This window comes from Haemorhous mexicanus, chromosome 22, assembly GCF_027477595.1.
Source record: "Haemorhous mexicanus isolate bHaeMex1 chromosome 22, bHaeMex1.pri, whole genome shotgun sequence".
Taxonomy (NCBI): Eukaryota; Metazoa; Chordata; class Aves; order Passeriformes; family Fringillidae; genus Haemorhous; species Haemorhous mexicanus.
The window spans coordinates 5201598-5218619 of record NC_082362.1 but is presented as its reverse complement, the minus strand read 5'-3'; the positions used below and the strand labels follow the sequence as shown (position 1 = coordinate 5218619).

At 44.1% G+C, this 17022-nt stretch overlaps 1 protein-coding gene across 7 annotated transcripts in view; it reads right to left on the bottom strand.

Moving 5' to 3' along the window:
- CUX1 (cut like homeobox 1) overlaps positions 1 to 17022 on the bottom strand; it is a 269325-nt gene that overhangs the window by 138566 nt on the left and 113737 nt on the right. For all 7 annotated transcript variants that reach the window (XM_059866198.1, XM_059866191.1, XM_059866192.1 and 4 more), the window contains exon 4: positions 12467 to 12545. In XM_059866198.1, the coding sequence (XP_059722181.1) occupies positions 12467 to 12545 (79 nt within the window). The remainder of the gene's footprint in view (positions 1 to 12466; positions 12546 to 17022) is intronic.

The window sequence follows — 17022 nt, the reverse complement described above, 5'->3', positions numbered from 1 at the left end:
GCTGGAGGCTCTGCAGTATTTATGGATGGTCCTATTACGGTGTGGGCTGTCACAACATTCCCCTGCTCCCATGGAGGTCCCTGACCTTCCTCTGCAAGGAGCGTTTTGTCACACTCCTGCAGCTCAGCATCCCCCAAAGAGCCAGCCCAGGACATTCATCTGCTGAGCACAAAGAAAGGCCAGATTGTGTCTCCCTGGCCACGTCTTAAACTGTTACAGAAACCACGAATCCTATCGGGCCCGGGGTCTTAAGCTTCAGCTGTGGGTATTTCTGTGAAATAGTGCCACGATGAAAGAAACTGAACTTGACAAAATTGTGGGTGCACTTTCCCCCACCCTCATTTTAACATAGTAAAAACCCAGGACACGCACAAGAGGTATTTTGCTCCTAATACACAGGGCTTTTTATATTGAAATCGGCAAAGAATTAAAAGACAAAAATAACATGGGCATTATAAAGTGAATAATGACTAAATCTTTAGTCAAATTTGCAATCCCTGAGAAGCTTTGTGTACAAAATGAAAATGCTTGCAATCTCATAATTATTCATCAGGACATGTATATTTAATTTAGCTCTATTAAAGGTTAATGTTCAAGTAGCAAAACAGCGGCAGAACAAACAAAATGTAAAAAAAAGTCTCTGTGCATTAAACTTCAAACTTCACTAGAGCCTATTTGAAGGACTAATGGCCTGCAGCCACCAAATACTGCTGGAGGACATGTAAAAAAACCCCACGGGTGAAGACTTAATTTTTATAAACTGCATTAAAGAAAACTAATCGTTGTACGACAATAAAATGACCAACCAAGACATTTCGGGCGGAGAGAAAAATTGTTTCTCATGGCAAGCTCCAACATGCTCTTTGTGCTTGAAAAGCTTAAAAACCTGTTATTTCTGGAGTATTTATAAACACCAATTAACCTGAAACAAGTATAAACCTTAGAGTCACAATAGCTTTTTTCCTACCTGAGTGGAGCAGATTAAAAAGAAATAAAAATACTCTCCTTTTCCCAACACATGCATGCATGGAAAAGCATACCTTTTTATATTAACCAGGTTTGCAAAGTATGTTTCATGTCATTTAACAGGAGGTCACTGAATTTTTAAACAAGCAATGGACCAAAACTTTCGTTTCATTACACAAACAACAGGCATGCACGGCTCAAAAAAATCAACTGGCCCTGGCTTATGGAGAGAGGCAGCAAAGGAAATGCCCTTTCTGTGGTCTGTAAGAGAGAAAAATCACCTTGCTGAACACTGAAATATGGAAACCTCATCATACATTATTCCCTTGCTTTGAATTTTCTCTTGTGAAATACCAGAATCCCTGCTGGGCACAGGGTAAATAAAAAATAAAATAAAAATAAAAAAAAGAAAGAAAAGAAAATTAGTAAAAGGGATCTGATCATCCAGAACTTGAAGAAGCATTTTGCAAGATCATTACTGCCTAAGAGTAGATTGAGATGCCTATTTTTACACTAAATTTAGTGCATTTTTTCCTCCTGCTTCCTATTCTGCTCGTTTTTCCTAATCCACTTGTTGCACGCCATACCCACAGAGAAGCCCCCTGCATCCTGTGCCTGCAGGCAGCCCAGCACATCTGGATCCGATCCCTGACGAGGTTTCCTCCACGGCACCACAGCAGAAACAGAAACCGCCGTATTTCCAACCCTGCAGAGCCCGCTCCTGCCTCTCCTTCCCCGGGACTGCAGAGCTCTGGGCACATCCCTGCTCACTGCTGGCACACACCTCACTGTCCCCTGGCAGAGGAGCTTCTGTCCCCATGAAGGAGGAGGATGGACACGTCTCAGTGGGCACAGACATGAAAACAATTAATGTTACAAATGTGAAGTGATTTTTATAGCGGTTAATACTTCACATCAAATGAGCTGGTGCGACGCAGCCACAGCAACACCTCTCAGGCTGTTCTCACACCACACACATACCCTGACAATGAATCTTTTTTCAGCAGCAGGGCAAGGGAAACTTTTTTTTTTTTGCTGCTGTTTTGGTATGCAAAGTACTGACTTCACAAACAATTTTAAAAGAAACGCTAAGATTGATTTTGCCCAAATTATGCATTACATGAGACAGTCCCTCAGCATCCTGGGCGCAGGTTTGAGTGTCACAGTGTAAGAAAGATTTAAAGCTGTTAGAAAGTGTCCAAAGGAGGGACAGCAGATGGTTAAAGGTCAGGAGGAGCTGCACAAGGAGCGGCTGAGGGCACTTGATCAGCTGGAGAAGACTGAGGAGAGACTCACTGGAGTCTGCAGCTCGGATCTCAGCTCTCTGTGCCAGGGAGAGCAGGAGGGAACGGCTGGAACTGTGTATGGGGAGGTTCAGGTTGGGTATCAAGAGAAAGTTCTCCTCCCCGAGAGTGGTGGGCACTGCCCAGGCTCTGCGGGGAATGGGCACTGCCCGAGGCTGCCAGAGCTCCAAGAGCCTTTGGACAATGCTCCAGGGATGCCCAGGGTGGGATAATTGGGGCCAGTTAGACCGATGATCCTTGTGGGGCCCTCCCAACCCAGGATATTCAATGGCTCTACAATCCAACCTCCACATCGCTCAGCCCAAACCCACCCTCAATCCCCGAGTTACAACAGGGCCACCGCTGACTGCCTGAACTTCCTAAGTGAATTTCGTTGAAGAACCCCCATTCCTCGCTCATCCTGCGAGCTGAGGAAGGCACAGCCCCCAGTGCCAGCAGTCCCGTCCCGTGTTTACACCGCGGGCGCTCTCGCAGCGTTGCCCTCCCCGGTCATTACGGCCAAAATGGCCACGGCTGCCCCCGTGCCCCTCGCCCGCTGACATCCCACTCCCGCCCGCCTTCCTTTTCGCCAGGGCACTCTGGGCTAATGTAATCATACGATTACATAATTAACCCAGCTGTCTCATTAAGAAAATCAACTGGAATTCAGGGCATAATTAGTCATACAGCAATTAGCATGCTGATGAGCAACTGATGAAAAGCTGTCTCGATATAGAGTATGCTGGGACCACCCTCGTTATTTAAGGAGAGGGGGGAAAAGCCCACCTCGGCTCATGGAAAAGGAGCTCCTGCGGGACAGGGAATGTTTAAAGTTTATGTTTAACCCTTCGGCCGTGGCCGTTGCTGCCGTGAGGGGTGAGGACCCTCGACAACACCGAGGGGCTGATGGCGGGGTTTGCCAAACGGAGTGGAAAAACTGTGTCATTGTTTAAATGTACAATTTGCAGCGCGCAGGGCCAAATTACCCTCCCTCCCCATATATATTTATATAAATATATATATTTAATCCCGGGGCTGCGGAGCGCTGCTGGGCGGGAGCCGTCCCGAGGAAGGGGCTCCGACAGCCCCGCCGGGAAGGAGCACCGGGACCCCTGAGGGACTGCCCGGACCCCCGGAGGAACCGCCGGAGGAACGGCCCGGAGCCCCGGAGGTGCTGCCCGGACCCCGGGAGGGAAGGCAGGGACCCCCCAAAGGGACTGTCCGGACCCCGGAGGTGCTGTCAGGACCCCCGGAGTAACCGCCCGGACCCCGGAGGAATCCCCGGCACCCCCGGCCGGCCCCGGCCCGGAGCGCGGCGGGGAGAGCGGCAAAGCCCGGCCTGGATCGCAGCGCGGGCGGATCGGGCGGCGGCCGCGGGTGCGGTGTGCTGCCGGGGGGCTCCTCACACGCTGTAAAATCACCACAAACGGGGTCTTTCCGTGCGGTGAGACCCCCACGGATGGGCCAGGGGCTGCACGAGAGCGCAGCGCTCTGCTCTGCGCTGCCCGAGGTTTGTTCTCGGCTTATTCCCGAAATACATTCATAGAAATCCCAGAATCAGAACGGTTTGGGTTGGAAGGGACTCATCTCGTTCCATCCCCTGCCATGGGCAGGGACACGTTCCACTAGCTCAGGCTGCTCTACGCCCTGTTCAGCCTGGCCTTGGACACTTCCAGCAATCCAGGGGCAGCCACAGCTTCTCTGTGCCAGGGCCTCAGCACCCTCACACGGAACAATTCCTTCCTAATATCTAAATTAAACCTCTTCTCTTTTCCTTTGAATCTATTCCTTTGGTATCATAACATGGAGCTCCTAAAGAGCCTCTTCCAAAACAAAGAACTTGCCTTTTAATAACCCCCCCTCCTCCCTCTTCATTTACAGGCCTGTAACACTGGAAACGATAAGAAAGCAAGTTATGAAACAGTGCCAGAACTACAGGGGCAATTAATAATTTATATCACTGGAAATGTGTTTCCTAAGGTTGGGATCTAAAAATAATTCAAGGAAGGCAACATGTCTCTTTCAACGCGACTGAATTTCTGCTGCCCAAACCCCGCTGTAAGCAAAGCTCTCGGTGATCGCTCACCAGAAACGCCCACACGAAACGATAAGGGAGGGGAAAAAAATAATAATCCTCCTAAAACACTACTTTATTAACGCAATTTAACTTTTTCAAAGAGCAGGAGTTCAGCCTCGCCGTCACAATACTTTGGTCACGAAGTAAAGGAAGTTTTTTTCCCGTTCCTAAATGCAACACTGCTCTTTGCAGGGAGTGTTCCTGCTGGAGAATGATCCCTGGATTACAGGCACGGAGAAGCTCCACGAGCTTCTGATGCAGTAAATGCTTTCGTGAGAGACTGCGTGTCTGAAAATAATCTGAAAATGTGTTTTAGAAAAAATAATAATTACATTGTAGCTTTTGAATATTCAAACACCTCACAGCATACTTAATTAATTCATTAATTATTCCCCAGAAATTTCAGGGGTAAATTGAAATAGCCTAGAGAGACTGAGACAAAGATTTCATGGAATAAATGATAGCTTTGCTCCCGTTCCCCTATGACTCTGGTAGCCCAGGGACAGAAGAGTTATGGCCGTAATTCCATTTGAAACAAAGCTCATCATCTCTCCAACTCCTCACTTCATAAAAACCATGAAAAGGTTCTACCTTCAATCAAGAATTATACATATTTTCTTACTCTCCCATCCCACAGGGCTGGGATCTGTGACTTCCTTTTATTTTTTTCCACTTTTTAACAGCATTCTCCTCACCCTCCGGCTGTCAGAGCGTTCTGTGCAGGCTGAACCGGGGAATTCAAAGTGCCCACAAGAGGGTGAGGGACTCTCATTTTCCTTACCAGAAAAATAAAAAAAAAAAAAGCCGAATCCCAAATTCTGCCGGCCTCTGGAAGCAGCAAAGGCAGACTGATGGGACCCCCCTGCGTGGGGACGGGGGAGTGGCAGCAGACCGGCGCCTTTCCTCCCCATTAATCACGGCACGAGTTCCCCAAAGCTTGCAGGGTTAAATGAAACAGCACGGGATGGTGTGCGGGCAGTGTGACCACAATCATACGGATCCCTCCCGGAGTGTGGTCCTTCCGTCTTGTGGGCTATTATTTAAAAACATCCTTTATTTATCTCCCAGGTCGGGAATGGTTACTGCCAGAAAGATGCCCCAGACTGAGATGCATCACTATCCTAGGGTCAAAAAAATCACGTATTGCAGAGTAAATGATCGACTCCTTCACGAACTGCACTGCAGTTCCCTCTATTTTCAAAGGAGTAACCAAAGTAAATCCTCAGAAAAGTTTTAAATATTAAACGTGGGGTTTGCATAATAGGTAGGGCAGTATTTGATGGCGCTTTGTCAGCTGAAAAAGAACCTAATGAGTTACAAGAGATGCTACTGCAACTGAAAAGGCTCCAATTTGATTGTTAATGTTCTAGTAATGGCCCAGGACACTGGAATTTCTGCTCACACTTCGAGCTCAGTGCAAAGGACAGTTACAGAAAAACTTGTACTTCAAGTTTCACTTCTTCTTTGAGATTATAAAAGAGCCTTCTACTATGTTTGAAATAATTTCTGCTATATTCATCCCTTCTTTCTCCTAAAAGCTTCTGAACAGACTTAGCAATAAACCCTCCGAAAGCTGGGGTTTATTCTACTTCCAGTTCACATTCCTGCAAGCGGGAAAGTCCAATACTCCCCCTCCCCAGCATGCTCTGCCTTTTGCTCCAGTCCCGAGCCTTGGGGCTGCTCTAAATCTCTCCCTGCAGCAACATCTTCCGAAGGGCTGCGGTGACACCCTGCAGGTGAACACAGCCCCTTCCCGCAGGGATATCTGCTGGGATATCTCCTTCTACCCAACATTCTTCCTGCTCCTATTCACTGCATCCTTCTCCTTATCTGCACCTCCCCTCTTCCTTCCGTGCCTCCAGCCTACCAAGTAAAATAGGGCTTGACAACCACACAATAAATTTTTTAAAGTGAATGCTTTAGGGATATTTCTTCCTCTGAATATTTATTCCGGCTTTTACAAAGGAATTTATCCAATTATTAATTCAACGAGAAAAACTAGAGAAAAAAATCATGTGATCAGACAAGCCCAACTTTAAGCCACGTATTCAGGTAACAGAAATATTTTCAGTTATTTTGACATGGGTTTCAAAACAGAAGGATAAAGTGAATGAGTTCTAAAGATGGGAACTGGCCAGGACTTTGAGCTCCATCTGAAAATAGCTGTGTAACACTAACAGTGCTGCCCTACCAGCGTGCACTCACCCTGCACACATCCCAAACTGCACCTTGTGCTGTGGCCCGGAATTCCAGCCCCACGGGGAAGGAGGCTGAAGTGATTATCAGCTACTTGCACATTCCTCAGCACTGGACTGCCAAGGCTGGAGCAGCATCCTGGGCCATTCGGGATATTCTGGAGAAACCAAAGGGTGGCAGCTCTGCCCCTCTGAGAACTCTGCTCAAATCTCCCCTCTGCAGCTGGGACTTTAAGCTGTCCCTCTCACTCCTACTCGGGCACCCCTTGCAGATTTGCAGAACAGTTGGGGGAGAATCACTAAATTTCTACAGTCTGTATTTTTTTACGGTACAGACTTGGCTTCCAGATTTTCCTGTTTGTGCAACTCCTTCTTTTTACCTGTTCTAAACACGCAGGTGAAACATCAAGGATTTTGGCTTCAGATGGGATCCACTCAGCAGCTAAATCACTGCCTGCAACCACAGGGGTTTATGGCTTTTCACTCTTTCAAGTATTAACGATGCTCAATTTTCTGCCTAATTTTATCAGATTTTCAAGTGTGATTAGAAAGACACCCGAGTGCTGTGTTTGAGGGGTGTCTGTGCCACTTCTGTGTCTGTGAACAAGTTCATTTTGCTTCCTTTCCCCCTGAGAGTACTCACTGTAATATTGTTTTCCTTTCTCTCTAAGGCTGAGAAAAGGCACGTTATGAATATGCATTTCCCTTGTACAGTCTGGGGCAGCAAAACCATAAACTTGCTCATTTTATGGGTCTGTCCTTTGTTTTATTCTAACATATTTTATTAGGGAAAGAGGTGACAGTTTTGACATGTATTATTAACAAATGAGGAACTGCCTAAAATTTTTCACACTGCAATGATACCAAACATTTCTCAAAAATGGTCTGTGCTGTTCAGCCTCGATGTACCACAAACTCAGGGTTTACTATGAACTGATCTTTCTCTTTAGACAGTTTTGCAAACCAATTAACCATTATTTCAGACAAGAGTACTCTAAAAGTATTAACTTTTTCAAGCTCTTTTTTGTATTCCACTTTGGGATGTGCTTAAACAGTCCCTCGGAGTGAACCTCTTTTCCCTCACCTCTCTTAATTATCCCCTAAATTTACATTCACCCAGCTCTCCCTACAGGCAGAAAAGGCTGGGGGTACCCGGGTTGAAATTTTAGCACATCATGAGTCATCTGGGTCTGCCAAAGTCTTTATTATACAGACGTTCTTACTATTAACCTTTCTGCTTAACATTACACCTTCCCAAAAAATCCAAACATGTCACAGGATGTACATAAACACAACAACTTCATACACATTTATCACCTCCAACATAAGCAGCAGGTAATTTTTCTGGGGGAAAAAAGCCCCCAACGAAATCCAAAATCAAACCTGTTTTTCTCTTGTATCACCTTTACCCTCAGGACATTGATCAAATACACTTTAAATGAAATTTTCTCACAGCCCAAACAGCAGTGCAAGTCTGAAGAGGGTTGTGAGTTATAAATAATCAAAATGCAAAGGCTGATAAATGGCTGATTATTTGCAAGCACGGCAAATAATTTTCATTTCTGCCTTTAGAAGTATTTCCTTCGTACTTATTTAGTGCTTTACACATCATTTATTCGAAAAGACCTTTGAGTTTTCTCAGGTAAAGCATTCCTTGGAAAAAGAATGCCCTATGCAGGGCAGTTGGAATTTGCAAGGCTGAGCTGGGGCTGTGTGTAGACTAAAATACAACATGTAGTGAGAGATGTGTGGAGAACTCCTCTGGAAGGAGGCTGCTCCTCCTTCAAACCCCTTTGTGAGACACAGCCCCTACGGCTGGGTGTGCAATTTATGATGGCAAGGAGCAAGGGAAAGATAAAATTTCCACTTCAGCCATCTTTCACTGTTATTGCTTTTGATTGTTTTGACAGGGCACATTAAAAAAAAAATCTTATTTTTACCTTCTCTGTTTTTTGTTATATTTCCCTTCGATAGCAGGTCCTCTGAGCTAAACCCACAGCACACACATTATATAGCACCCAATCTGATCACAGCACAGACCCAGGAAGAGTCTCCAATAAAACCACACACACATCCCCTTTTACATCCCCAGAGTCGTTTGGTGTCCTGACCAATTTTCTCATTCCCATTAAGGAGAAACGAAACTCATTTCTGGCTCATTTCTGTGCTGCCTTCTGCCTGGAAGGCAGCACAGCCCCTCCAAACCAAGAGCAAACAGTTTGCATTAACCTTCCTTCACTCTCAAATGTCCACATGCTGAAAAAACTCTGTGTTTTCCTGTTCTCCAGACTGAACCCAACTGGGTTTAATTGTGCCACATCCAGAGAGCAGATTTGTGTTTAAAGGCAGAATTGTTTCTTTGCCTACACAGGAGCAATATTGAGACAAAATAGTGAGCAAGTCCAGCGTGGCACTGGGCTGTAACTGCAGTGATCCATTGCAGAAAGAACACTCTATTAACCAATTTATCCAGACACTGACACCTGGCATTCACTTGGTCTTCACATTTGAACTTTTACTTGAAAATTACACCGAAGTTTTGTTTTAAAAATATAAAGTAGTGAAAACAGTTCCTTTTTGAAATAAAAATATTTAGTGTTTTTAATGCTTACTATTTTTCCTTTAAATATTTAGGAGAAAAAAAAAAGAATTTTGAATATACTGTTTCTGCAAGGCAACACTGCTCCTCCAAACACACAACAAGGCTCCAATTTCACTTTAAGTGCTTGCAAGATTAAGACCCTAAAAGCCAAGGGTGTTAACATAATACACTTATTTTATAAAACTAGAGACAAAGGAATCCTGAAGAGATGGAAGAAGGCTTCCTCAAAACATAGACCCAACCTCCCTTTACTTCAAAATAAATATATTCACATTATTTTTAAAGGTAAGTTGTGACAACCTTGTTGATTAGTGCAATTCATGTGGCAGGATTCGCTTTTCCCTTGCTCTGTACTGCATACTGAAAATAAGGCAATTAAATGAGAAAATTAATTCCATTAATTAAAAATGTTCAGTCTCGAGCAAGACAGAATGATCTGAGCTGTATAAATGTACATAAACCAAAATGTTTTCCTTGACATGTGCTTTCCTTTAAGAAGGATAAATTTTGCAGCACAAAGCAATGATAATGCTATTTTAACAGCACCATAAAGCTGGAGAGAGATATATAAAAGGTCTGTTTTATCTTTTAAAGAGAAACCCCCTGATGTACATAGGAAAATTTACAAGTAAAATACCACCCTTCCCACAAATTCCTTACTGGTGAGCCTGAGTGAAAACTCTGTTCAGGTCAGGAAAGAAAATGATTAAACTTTGCTGAATCCATAAAGCACTGTAGCTGGAGTTTCAATACAGATCATTTTATAGTAAAATTAAAATAGAAGCCCTTTTTAATTATATAAAGTGTGCACATTATTACTGAGGAGAGAAATACACGCTTTCCTCAAGAACCATAAAATTGGCTGCTGGGAATTAGACTTCAGCTGCAATTATTATATGGTCCTATAAAGGATATTGAAAGTCTGATAAAATTGCACCCTTGTCATGTAACAGCGATGCTTAATGCTAAATAACCACTCTGCAGCATTCCAGGCATAGCTTCCCCCAAACATCATCCTCCCTTCTCACACCAAAAAGAAAACACAGCAGCATTGGGGAGCTAAAAGTGTACCTAAATATTTGAAATACCAAATGAACAGGTCAAAAGATATGTAAAGCCACACGGAGGCAAAGCAGCACATGTGATAAATGAATACTGATGGCTGTTTATAAAGGAGAGCTCTCCATGGATACCCACCCAACCCTCCATGGACACTGCCCAGCCCTCCATGGATACTGCCCAACCTAGCAGACTACACAGGATGAGAAGGAAAAAAAAAGAGCAACACAATGAAGCAGAGTGACAAAGAGCAGTGCCATACATTCCTAATGGCTGCTCTCCTTCTCCTTGCAGTGTGTTGTAAACTGTGAGTATCTGTTACGTGCACGCAGCTTCAGGAGACTGACTGGACTTCTCCTGGAGAACCTGGAATTTACTTCTACCTCAGACCTCCAGGTAAGAGCATGGCCTAAAACATGGAGATATTTCTCATCCCACAGACTCTACTGCTCTCCCAACTCAGCCAGGCTGAAGATTTTATGTATATTAAGAATATCAAAGAAATATTTCTGTGACAGGTGACATAAGGCACAGGCAGGGGATGGCGGGGCAAGAGAGAGGCTGTGGGGTATGGGAACAGGGCTGTAAATTTTGCTCCTGCAAATGAAAGAAAAGAGAAAATTCTTTTTCCTACAAAGAAGTCCTGACAAAGTCCCTCACCATTTCATATTAATCCGGGTGGGTGGGATATAAATCCTACTATCTCCTCAAGGCTTGGTCTGATCTGCTGCTCAGATCCCAGCACCTGTGACGTGCCAGGCTTCAGCAAGAAGCCTCTGCACAAGAGCACACCAAGGATCCCACACAGCTCTTGTTTGACACCACTCCTCAGTCCTGAAAAAAGCCAGACTGTTCCAACTCAAACCCACTCAGCTTCCTACCAAATTATGGCAGGAAGCTGCAGAGAGTGTTAGTGTGGAGATGCAGGGGCTGCAGTGCCTCTCCCCAGCGCTCATGCTGGACTCCCAGGCTGCAGAAATGTTGGGAATGTTTCCATGCAGGGCTTTCTTTCCAAGCCAGAGCTCTGGGTGCCCATCCCAGGCCCACACTGCTCGTGCCAGGCAGACTGCCCGTGATGGTCGGGACCCTCTCCCAGTTATCCCCTCCTCCCATGGCATGAGGTGGGCAAAGGGAGCTGTTCTGTGCTCAGCAGAACGTCACTGAGAGTCTGAGCAGGAAATAAATGAAGGAAAACTCACAGACCACAGCTGACTAACCCAAAACCAACATTTCCAAGGCAGCTGAGGCCCAGGAAGAGTGTGGTGAGTCCCTGCATCCCTACACTGGGCACTGCTCAACTAGGAATGGGAAAGCATAAAAAAATACATTTGTTAGCTCACACTGAGCACCTGAAAACACTGACCTTTCAACCAGGTAATCATTAAACTAAAACATTAACAATTTAATTTTTATTTGAAGCATGCATGAAATGCACTCTTTAAATGGTAAAATCAGTAAAGTCCAGGTTACTATGAAGCCTTAAAGTATTTAAAAGTACTAATTACACCTCAAAACCCCTCTTGAGGTATTTTGAATATTATATATATATAATGTTAATGTTTTATAAAACTATAAAATGACACACAGAGTCATGTGCCAACAGCTCAGTCAGGCCAAGATGTGGCAGTGGAGATTTGGGCTCCTCACTCCCTCTCAGCTGTGGGTGCAGCTGGAAAAAGAAAAATCTGTTCAGGCAGTTATTTATTTACCACTGGGGAAAACAAAAAAATCAACTCCCAAAATGTAAAAAGAAATGAACTGAAACCAAATGCCAAACAAAGAAAGTTCGTATGCCAAACAAAAGGGAAGTTGAAAACACATACAATAAAGGCCTTTGAATAAAATTTATGATCACACTTACACTGCAGAGAACTGAAATTTGGTAGTGATTTACTTTTCAGTAAGGCTTTTTCTTTTGTTTTTCTTGGAAGGCATGAAAAGTTTTCTCTATCCTTTCAAAGTACTTTTTCTTGGTGAAGCTTCGAGATGCCTTTTTTTTTTTTTTTTGTTAAAATTGTCTGAACCCTCTAACAAACAAAATACTGAGGATCACAGAGTATCATAATAATATAAATTGATTAATGGAAATATTGCCATGTAGATGCAGTGAGAAGTCCTGAAATGTGCCACAGTTACAGTTCTCTCCATTAGGAACAATACAGGAGTCAGTTCCAGAACAAAGCCATTGCTCATATTTACCTTATTAAAGGTAGGAAAAATGCCCAGTAGCACTCACACAAACATGAACCATTAGTTTCTCAGAATAAGGGAATAATTAGCTTACCTGGAACATCAATTAATCTCTTATAAACATTCAAGAAGGCTGCCTCTGCTTCTTTGCTTCGTTTACCCAATGCATCAATCTAAAACGGGAGATGAGAAAGAAGCTTTAAGACTTGTTCCAATACAACTCTCACACTCAGACCTATAAATATAAATTAATAATTCCATGTAAAACCAGTAAGTACATAAAAAGTGAGCCCAGGTCTCCTGTGTACAACTCCTATAGAAGCAGTCTTAAAAGACTGTTCCTGCTACATTTGTAGTGAATATAAAGTCCATTTTTCAGCCCAATAACAAGCATCAATATTTTCCTGACCACTCCTGCCTGTTGTGATTCTTTACTTTAAATCTTTATAAAAAGCCTGGTGCTTGCCAGGCAGATTCTCTCCTCAACAACTGTTTTCCTTTACCACTTATTGAGATCCAGCACAGCAAATGGAACTGTGGCCACTTCTGATGTCCCACTCTGCCTTTATTGTGGTAAATAGATTTTTCTATTATTTCCAATAAGCCCTTGAGGAGATGGAAAAATGAACTTGTTGAGCACCCTGTGATACTTAACACTAAATAACTGTGAATCTTCTACATGCAAAGAAGTTTTCTAATACAGCTCAGGCAGAGTCTGCACTCCTGAGCTCCTCTGACCAGCTTCTTCTTGTGTTCTGTAACACACACAACACTCATCTAAGAATTTATTTTTATCACTTTATTATTTTCCCCCTACGTCTGTATTTTCATCTGAAACTCCATTGTACAAGGAAAGGCAGCTTAACAGCTCCAAGAATAAAATACCTATTCCACAGCACCTTTTTTTTTTTGTAAACATGTATTTTCCTATTGTAGCAGAAAGCAGAGGATTTTCTATTGCTTCATATTGACAATAAACAACCAAACTGACTCAGGATCAGATCCAGTGAATTAATACTCCAAAGCAGAGGGACAGAAAGGGAAACAGGAAAGCCTGACACAGCTCTGTGGCAGCTTACCCAAATCAGGAAACCAAAGGCATGGAGATTATCGTTCCCATATTTTAATAAAAGGCAAGGAAGGATCTGAAGAACTGCGGATACAAAGGCCTGATATCAATTCTTCTGTGTATTTGAAAGGCAGGGAATATTATGGAACCATTTAAAGGTGCGGACGTCACCGCGGCCTAAAAAAAGGAAGGCCCTGTCTGAAAAACGTCCTTGAATTCTTTCTCTACATTATTGATTCATAGATAAGGCAGAAACAATGGCCAGAGTTTACTGTATCTGTGTTTCAGGAAAGTATCTGATATTTTATTCTGCAGGAGGGGGATTTGCAGCACTGGGAAGCGTGTGACCAAAGCCAGGGCTTTGCCAGCGCTCGGGCTCGGGAAGCGCCGCGTGCCCGGGAGAGGAAGAGGAGGGGAGATAAAGCAGGAGGGTGCTGCAGGGTCAGCCCTAGTGCCACTTGTGTTTACTTTGTCCTGAAACGCCTCTGTGAGGAGAAGGGAAAGAAGGGAAGGGAGAGGGGGCAATCCTACAACGTGGAGGATTTAAATAATGCAGGCAGTGGGAGCGCAGCGCGGGACAGCGCGCGGCTGGTGCAGATCAGCCTTGCGGCTGGAAAGGGACTCGGGATCATCACGGGCAGGATTAAGGCCAGGAAACCAAAGGACAATCGTAGAAATCACACAGCAGCTCAATGCACAAGGTATAAAGCAAGAAAAGGCTTGGAGGGAAGGGGTCAAGGAGGGAAATAAGGACACGGGCAGCGTTTGGCAGCAGCAGCGAGGAAATCTTGGGAGATACGGCGAGAGGCTGGGAAGAGACAAGTTCTGGCAACACAATACAAGGCTGTGTTTAAAGAAAGAAACCAAATTCCTGTTCCACTTACATCCCCCCAGGATCTGCATTAATTTATGGAGATGGGTGGAGGTGTGGTGGAACTGACACCTGACCTATTTAGAGCTTATCAAAGGTATTGGAAAAGTGATAAATGAGCATCAGATGTTGAAGTGATGGAGGATGGGGAGAGCAGATATAAATTCTCAAGAAGAGCTGGCCATGCTGCTCTCTCAGAGTTTATCAAGAAAGACCACAGAAAGGCACTGGAATCTCCCAGGGCATCTGACCTGCCACAGAGCAAGGGATTGATGGTTGTGAATAACCCACTTAATAATCTGAATTTGAGCAATCACAGATGGACCGATGCTCATTAGGGAAGGAGAACAGAAGCAATTCAGAGAGAACATTTTCACACGAGGAGAAGCTGAAATGAGCCTGTGGAACGAAGTGCCAAAGGCAGGGAGGCCCTGGGATGTGTAAATCCATGCTGGGGAGTGTCAGGCACTGCTCGGGGATGGGGTGAGAAGGAAGGGGCACCACCAGGGACACTTGTGCAGTTGAGCTGTTTCATGGGTGCACAGAGACTCTCTGAAGGCCAAAGCACACCATATGTTACACTTCTGGACTTCAATGTTCCCACATACAATTTTCTCTCGCTGCTGCTAAGCAGAGAGCAGCCAAATTTAAATTACTATTATTAAATACAATTAGCATTACAGCACTGATTCTGTACTGTATTTTGAAAAATTCATTTGCCCCTTTTATGAAAAGCAAAGCACTTAAAATGCTTCCATTTCTGGGAAATAACAGGATGGATTTGTTTTCCTATTACAGTTTTTCCACATTTTAATAAAGAGCATTTGTACTTTTATTCTCTCTAAGTATTATAGAAGGTATGGTTTATTTGCTCCTTACCAGTTATAGAGTGATGGAAATATAAACCAGATTTGAAACAACATCTTGCAAGGAGATCAGAGACTTTGCAAAGGAAGCAGTTTGTAAATCACAGGTATTTTACACCTTTTTTCGCCCTCAAATTCAAAACCAGAATTCCAAACAATCCCACTAGGCAGAAATATGGTTTTATGTTTTAGTTGTTAAAAAAATAAATCAACCTGTCTGGTTTAAAGTTTTACTAAAAATGAGCACTGCAACTATTTTATATCTTAAAATAAAATTTAGAAAAAGCACTGCGACAACTTTAACTGGAATAAAAAAATAATTAGGCATGCCAACACCCAAATGCATAAGGAAATAAGGAAATATGGAAGGAAAAAGACATCAAAAACAGCAAAATATAAATGAAGTCCAGAGAGAGAGGAAACAGAGCACTGAAATGACATGGAAATATTTGGAAGTTCACTGAAAATGTTTCAAATCAAAGTAAAATCGTTTTAGGAGCCAACAAGGCTGAGCTGCAATTAGCTCACATTAAAACCGTTGAACTACATTATAAAACTCTTGCTGAACAGTTTTATTTGACTCGAAAAACTTCAGGGACCCTGAAAGAAGTCAACTTATAATTACACTCGCGTTGTCTTGACACGAGCTTAGCTCCAAATCTTAATTTATCTAAACCAGGCCCCATTATGTCTTCTCTGAGCAGAAAGAAACAACAGTGACCTCTGTATTCCCCACCACCCCCATAAACATATGTTCACTTTTAAGTTTTGGCATCCTATTTGTCTTGATAATACCACTGGCGCTGCAGTGAGATAACAGAACTGAGATACCAGGAATCCTCCCTGCTCAGCACAGCCTTCATCTCCCTCTTCATCCCTAAAACATCACCAGAGCTACGTGGAGCAGCTGCAGCCAGACTGGGCTCCTCCAGTCCTCCCTTTTTCCACCTTGTTCTTCCAGGTCAAGAGCTCTCCTGAGTTGATGCTCAGGGTACCAAGGTCACCCTGGAGATGGAGTGTCTCCCCTTCTCCTCCAGAATCATCTCCTTCCAACCTGCCATGAAGATCTCTGTGGTCTGACCCCAGTCTCCCTTTGCTGTCTGACACTTGCTCCCCAAACACATGGACAGCCTAGTTCAGGAGTACTTGGTCCCAGTCTCACACCCACTGCACCTGGCTGAAATCAAAATATCATCAATGAATGAACTGCACAGATTTATCTCCACAGTGACAAAAGCAGCACAGATCTGGCACCTAGGCCAGGGGAGGTGCTGAATGCAGGTTTATCTGAAGGCTGCCTCTTTCAGCTATGTCCAGCCAAGTTCAGAAGGACAGAAGCAAAGCCTGTGGCTTTAGTTTGGGATCTGTCAGTTTTGATGCAGGAGGAGATTTCAGCATGAATTTAAGTCTGATGTTTAGTGCCCCACAATCTCCTGAGCAGGGCTCTGCAGGGCTGGGGATGCTCTGGGCTGTATGAACGTGGTATCACCTCATGGGCTGCAGTCAGACTGAAGGATGCACATCTCTGCTCCTCAATTTAAAGATGGAACAGGATGATGAAGCTCTCTGCAAGGAAGCTGGACTGGAAGCCAGATGCCAGCACATCTTGCACTGACACTTGAATCCTCTGAACTGAGAGGTATCAGCACTTTTAACACATCTCTGAGCACGAGACTGGCACATGTGCTGCTCCTCTTGGATCCACGTGGATCACTCAGCACAGCTGGAAGGTTGGGATGCTGCTCTCAGCACCCCAAAGACAGCTCCTTTGGGAGGGTTCCCAGTGCTGTGTCTGTCTGGCATTACCAAAGCACTGGTGATTTACTCTCAGTGCCACAAACACA